Raw genomic sequence first — 6,943 nt, forward strand, 5'->3', positions numbered from 1 at the left:
ACATCTCTGTATTTCCTTTCACAATCCAGTCAACAAAATGAATACAGAGCTGAATCCAGATGGCTTTTTTTCTGCTCTCTTTTTCTGAAGTGATCTCTCTTCTGGTTCTTCAGTCCCTAAGAGCAACCCCAGGCCACCCTGCCTATGACTTTCTGGAAGATCCCCCTGAAACATGGATTTTTATCTCCCAGCTTAGCGTCTTTCCCATTGTCTGCAGCAGAGCAGTCCTAATTAGGGATCGTTCAACTTTGCAACCTTCACAAAGCCTTTAGTCAGCCGAGAGCACTTGGCTGCATTCGAAAGGCCCTGTGTTTTCATTTCATCACCAGGAAGAAGAAAACAGAAACCAAAAATTCTTAATAGCAAATGTCCACATAAACTCTCTAAAACATCTAAAATTATAAGAGGAAGTTTAATAGATCTAGGGATATAGCTTGGTGTTAAGAAAGCACTTTTAGAGCAGAACCAGATTGGAGTCCCAGCAGCCAACTGTCTGTAACTCCAGTCCCAGAGGATCTATCCCCATGTTTTGGCTTCCTCAAGTACCAGCCATGCATTTGATGCACAGACACACATGCAGGCAAAACACACACAAGCATGAAATAAAATAAAAATTAAGTTTAATGTTCTCGCTCTCTCTGTCTTCCTCTCTCTGTCTCTCTGTCTCTGTCACTGTCTTTGTCTCTCTCACACACATACACACATACACAGACACATGGAGTTTTATGCAACCATAAAGAATAACATAATTATGTCATTTTTAGGAAAATGGATGAAATTGAAGATCATCATAGTAAATGAAATAAGGTAGACTCAGAAAAACAAATACCACATTTTTCTCACATGTGGACCTAATTTTTTAAAAAAATATATGAAATGAAAATAAAGAGGAATGATTTGAGAAGAGGAAGGTTATTGGGAAGAGGCGCTCAAGAAAATGTAATGGGGTAAATACCACTAAGGCACATAATATACGTGCATGGCAATGTCATAAGGAAGCCCATTATTTTGTAGAATGAATATGTAGTAATAAAAAAGCGAAATAGAAAAAGAAATTTAACATTTTTGATTGAACTTTTCTATTGTTTCTTTTTAGTAACTTAGTGTAACAATCATAGATATCTGGCTAATGGAGAGGTTGTATATTATTGCTTATGCCTTTTGTTTGGTCACAGCATCTATCTTACAGGCAGAAGGCTAGGTTTCAGTGAGGTGAGAGGAGGAGAAAGGGTGTCGGTCAAGTCTTTGGTTCTGAAAAATACTGAAAGCTAAGTTTTCCATTTCTTGGAAATTTTTAAACATTAAATTTTTAAACATTAAAATTTTAAACATTAAAGGGACTGTGCCTCACGTGTCATTCCAGGCTTCTCCTGTACCCGTATCCACCTATACCCAGGGCTTCAGCCACCAGTACCTCTCATCTCTCCCCACACACTTCCACCCATGTTTATGATCATTCTTCTGCCTTCCCCTTGCAAAATCCGCAGTTCACCCTGAAAGACCTTGCTCAGAAGTCCTCTCCCCAGAAAATCTCTCTCTGTAATCACTGTCCCCTGTCTGGCACTTCTGTACTCTGGCCTGCATCAGACCAAATGTCAATATTATTTGTAATATTGTCCTTTCTCCTGCCCACCGAGAACACAAGGAGAAAAGTTATGGTGGCTGCTCCCACGTAGTCCCAGCTGGTTTCTAGCCTTGTTAAATTTCCTGTGACTGTGTACTGATCAGCATGAATGCCTTTTTCTGATGAGAGACACACATCTCACAATGAACTAAGCTCTGATTTTCCTCAGATCATTACCACACAGCAGAAGACAGGCTCTAAAATGTAGGAGCAAACTGTCTTTGTATCCCAGGTCTGCCTTGTGCAAGTCCCTTAATCCTGCCATGTCTGTAATGTCTGAATAATGGGTGCAAACTATCAACACCTGAGATTGGAATGGTTTAAAATGTCTGCCACATAGTAGCTTTCTATATGTTTTATTCTTCCCATTATGAGGAATGAGTAGGAAAACTCAACAGTCTCAGGCCACTCCAGTCATAGAAAAGAAATTTCAGCCTTCAGTTTCAAGTGGAACCTTAGATTTTAGCATTTAGGGCTAGAATTTGGCTTCCACCCTTGCCCTTCTATGTCAAGCAGTTACCACTGTTAAATGCCTTCCTCTAGTTCCCACCCATAAATTAGATCTCTTCACACTAAGAGAAGCTTAATTTGCTCCTCAGAGTTATTTCATGAAGATTCTGACCTTATTTCTTCTTTAAAGAACTTCTTACAAATGGATGTCCCGATGCAGGCATTGCATTTATCAAGACTGAGGAACGTCCTTCCCAGAGTGTAGCTGCTTCTGACTCGGGGTACCAGGGACGGAGGGAGAGAAGCTGGTGAGGAGAAAGAACAGCTCAGGGTTGAGACCCACAGCAGGAGCCGGGCTGGCCAGCGCTGGTGGAAGGTGGCAGTGTCAGCTCCAGCTAGGGGCTCCATCCTGCTTTTTGCGCTGCAGCTGCGGTGGTGAGCGGAACACTCAGAGCAGCACAGAGACCAGGCTTGACCAGAAGGAAACTGTCAAAAGCAACTGGCCTCAGGATGCTGACCCTATCCCAGCCTCTGAGGTTTCTGTCTGAGGATGCTAAGGAGCTAGCAGCTAATGGGGTTGGGCAGGAGATGAGGAAATCCATGGAGGATGCTGATAACGCATTTCCAAAGTCATTCTTCCTCTGTATGGGGAGGCTGCCTCAGTCTGGGGAGGGGCACACTGGCAGATTTCAGGAAGGACATTGGTTATGGCTTCCCTGTGTAGTCCTTTTGACAAACACAGGATATCCCAGCTGGGCAGGAAAAGTCCATGCAGGATGTGTGTAGGACCTAGGATCCACCTGGGAGTTTCAAAGAATCCTGAAGGCCTCCACCCTCCACTGTTTTTATTCTGGGTACATCTGTCCCTGTGGAAAACACACACACACACACACACACACACACACACACTACACACCTTGCATACCTCCACCAACATGTGCATATACACATTTGCTTCATCCCACCCTACTCCATCACACATAATACACATATACCTCACACCACATAGATATGCACTCCACACACACATTTAACACCTCACAAAATGAACGCCACAAGACATACACAGTCTAATACGCATACAAACACATGCATCCTATCCCAAATCTCTATCCTACAACACCTGCAAACACACACATGCACACCACACCACATCTCACACACACTTCACATCACATATACATATACTACACAACACACACAAATAACAAACACTTCATAACATACAGATACATGCACACCACACTCCTCTTCCCAACCCTCATGCACATACCATCCCACATCAAACACACACATCTCACAGCACATATATTTCACAACAAAACCCCATAACACACACACACACACACAGAGTTTAACACACACTGCACCCCTATCTCCATCTTCCTTAACACACATATATACACAACCCCATCTCTCTTTTTTTCTCTCTCTCATACATACCTTATATCACATATAGAAACACCCCACAACACAAACCCCATAACAAATACATATACAGAGTTTAACACACACATGCACCACCACCACCCCACACTAACTTCCCCTTCTCTGAAGCTGCTAATCTGTTCTGCACTTAACCAGTCATACTCCCTGACTTTCAGTAAATTCCATAGTGAGATAGCTAGAGGTTAGCTTGCAGGCCATTAGGCAGCACATTTAACACTGATTTGAAAGCTTTTTGCTGCTTAAGGAATAGAAAACCACAGATTAGTCCATTTCTTGCTGATCTGAGAACAAGAGAGTAGAAAGAAGCTGGTGGCCTCTATAGCTTGATGAGGGCAGCAGCGGAAGGAACCCTGCTGTACACAGCTGTGTTCAGTTCTCTTTGTAGGGCTGAAAGCCCCTCTTTTCTTTACCACCTTGCCCCATTTCTCAGCTTTTACTTGACTTGGGACAGTTTAAGTGTCCAGGATTGACTTCCCCTGGTTACTAAGATGAGGTTCACAGCATGGAGTAGATGGGAATAAACTGTGAGGATCAAATCAGGTTGCCTGACCTTGCACAAGGGTTGGGAGAACCTTGCTAGGATACTGTGCATAGGAAGACAGGGCTGGGGGAGGAAAAAGGAAAGTGGGAGGCAATGGGGATGGTGTTAGGGAAGTGAGGAGTTTGGTTAAACATTAATGAGAAGAGAGGCTAAGGACAGCTCTCTAGGGGTTAAGCATATACTTATTAGTTGTCTTTGTGTTCTTGGTGAAGAGTTTGATCATGTTTGTTATTTATTGCTGATTTAAGAAACGTATTCATTTATTTCTGTGTATGTGTACATACAATGTTACATGTTCTGTGCCATAGTCTGTTTGTGGAGGACAGCTTTTGGGAACTGGTCCTCTTTTTCTATTTTATCGAGGTACGATCCCTCTTGATTCTCCCATGCTTCCTATTGCAGATTCACTGGCTTCCAAGGTTTAGGGGATTCTCATGTCTCTACCTCCCACTCGCTGTAGGAGTACTAGGATCACAAACATGTACCATGGTGTCCAACTTTTACATGGGATCCAGAGATCTGTACTCAGGTTGTTATTCTTGTGTGTCAAGTGCTGCTACCCACTAAGTTATTTCCCTGTTCCTATTATTAATTTTTGAGATTTCAAAAATATGTTCTACATCTTAAGTCTTTGGTGGCTATGTGATTCTATAGTTTAGACCTAGAATGTCCTCCACAGACAGATGTGTTAAAGTCTTGTTCTCCAGTCTGTGATGCTGTAGGAAGGTTATAGAAACTTTAAGAGGTGGGGCCAGTAGGCGATCCTTCTAGGCTGGCTCATGACGGAGACTGTAGGCCCATAGGTCTCTTCATCACTTTTTCTTTGCATCAACACTATGAGATATTCTTCTGAGTGCTCCCTGCTGTGATGTACTGCCTCACAACAAACTCCACTTGAGCCTTTCAACCACTGAAAACCCCAAAATGGTGCACAGAAATAAACCTCTTTTTCTTTATAAATTGGTTTTCTCATGTATTTGTCACACTGGTGGGAAGCTCTCTGCTAGGTGGCTTGTGAATATTTTCTTTCAGGTGGTATATTCCCCATTAAGAAAAAATCCTAAGAAGGGGCAGCTCCACCAGTGCAAGAAAATCCAATTAGGTCAAATCAAACCAAATTAAAATGCCCATCATTTTATTAAGTATGGTGCTCTCAGGTGGCCGAGCGCATAGTGGGGAAACAGGAAAGCGGGGAGTACATTCAAACCCAGAACCGTGTGTTTCTCCTCTGGGAGCCCACTTAAAAACCCTGTCAGGACCTGGCATGCTGGGATTTGGATTCCAGACCAATATATTTCCAGGTCAGGGGGGCTGGAATCGATGCCAGGGGCTGGAGTTACACTCCAGACTTAACATTCCAGACTCTTTGGATATAGGGGTGACAGGAAGTTGAAGTGATAGGCTTTCTTTGGGAAAAAGGGGGTGCAGACTCAAGTCTGGTTACTTCCTGCAGGCATAGGGTGACATGGGTAGGTAGGGGAGAGCTGGGTGTTGGTGGGTCCATGTTCAGCGGGTGGTATAGCATTCTGATCACTGTCATCCCGGAAATGCCAGGCATTTGTTTCTTAAAGGAGGTAAGAAGGCAGGTGTCTAGGAGAAAAAAAAATGTTATTATTGGACCTATGAAATGGGGCTAGCCATGGGATGAGATACAATAGCAGATGAAACCAGATTTTAGTTGGCAGGTGTCTGTGATCCAGAAGAGCTGGTACCAATGAAGTCCCAGGAACTGGTACAGGTGCTTTTGGTGTTGTCCTGGGAGCATTTTGTAGGTTGGTCTTGACTTAGGCAACAAGAGTAACCTGTAAAATATGCTTAAAACTGGATGGGGTTAAAAGTTAAAAGCCTTGGATTTTACCAGACCTGATTATTGATAAAGGATAGAAAACCTGGTAATCCTGAACTATGAAGCCTGTTAAAGAACAGTACCTTTAGATGTCAAATGCCTTAGACAGATCTGGGAGGAATAGATGAGCAAAAATTGAGACAGCTTTTGGCCAGCAGGCCATCTCAAGTCCTCTCCTTGTCCTTGGAGAACATCAGGCTTAGAAGCAGTATTTGGCATTAGCTTTTGAGTGTGAGAGGCCCATAGATTTTTCCTGTGAGCGGGAAGAATTTACTTTACCTGTCTTGGCAAGAAAAGCAGATCAGTTTCCTGGGTAAAAGGCCTCTTTGGCTTCTGTGTTGGTGGCTTTGCAAACCAGAGCAAGCCTGGAGACGGCAGGTCTTTTGTCTTCTTGGAGGACACAGTACTGCAGAAGCTGGCTGTCTTTGTTAGAAGCTCTTGTTAAAATGCCATGATCTCAGAAATATAAAGGCACTTGAGAACCAAGTATTATTACCTGGTAGTTTAAACTGGGCATATAAACTAAATTTTTAAAGCTGTTGTAATCCGGAAGCACACATAAACACAAAACTCAAATTCACATCACAAAAACACAGTTACACACTTAAATAAACACAGTGAGCACATTATTCTAACAGAGAAACAGATAGGACAGCCTTAGGGAACCTGTGTCAGCTGACTAGGCATTGCAAGAGAGAACAGAAACATAAAGACAAAACATTTTGGTAGGAGTTTTAGAGTGGAAGGATGGGGGAAAAACGGATTTACTGTCAGCAGGGAAGAGCAGGGCAGGAGCATTCTGAGCATGGACGGCAGAGGCCATGTTTTATATATATATATTTTAAAATGCTGCAAGATACCTGGGAGCAGTAGGCAGCAGAAATGCTGTAGGTTCCAAATGGTGGTAGCGGGCCATGTGGTGGCAGGCAGCAGGCTCTGAGAGCAGCCAGTCCCAGGCAGAGTAGGCTGCTGGTCCCTGAGCAGTGGCTGGTCCCAGCTAGGGAGACACATGGCAGGAGGGCAGGAGACAGAG

General features: G+C 43.4%; 1 protein-coding gene across 1 annotated transcript in view; it reads right to left on the minus strand.

The window, feature by feature from the left end:
* LOC121441116 (divergent protein kinase domain 2B) overlaps nucleotides 1-2,482 on the minus strand; it is a 47,068-nt gene extending 44,586 nt beyond the window's left edge. The window contains exon 1 of the mRNA XM_041642251.1: nucleotides 2,247-2,482. Coding sequence (XP_041498185.1) covers nucleotides 2,247-2,482 — 236 coding nt within the window. The remainder of the gene's footprint in view (nucleotides 1-2,246) is intronic.
* Nucleotides 2,483-6,943: the final 4,461 nt, after the last annotated feature.

The sequence above is a fragment of the Microtus oregoni genome, unplaced genomic scaffold, assembly GCF_018167655.1.
Source record: "Microtus oregoni isolate MIOR12 unplaced genomic scaffold, Mior012 000073F_ref0000255, whole genome shotgun sequence".
Lineage (NCBI taxonomy): Eukaryota > Metazoa > Chordata > Mammalia > Rodentia > Cricetidae > Microtus > Microtus oregoni.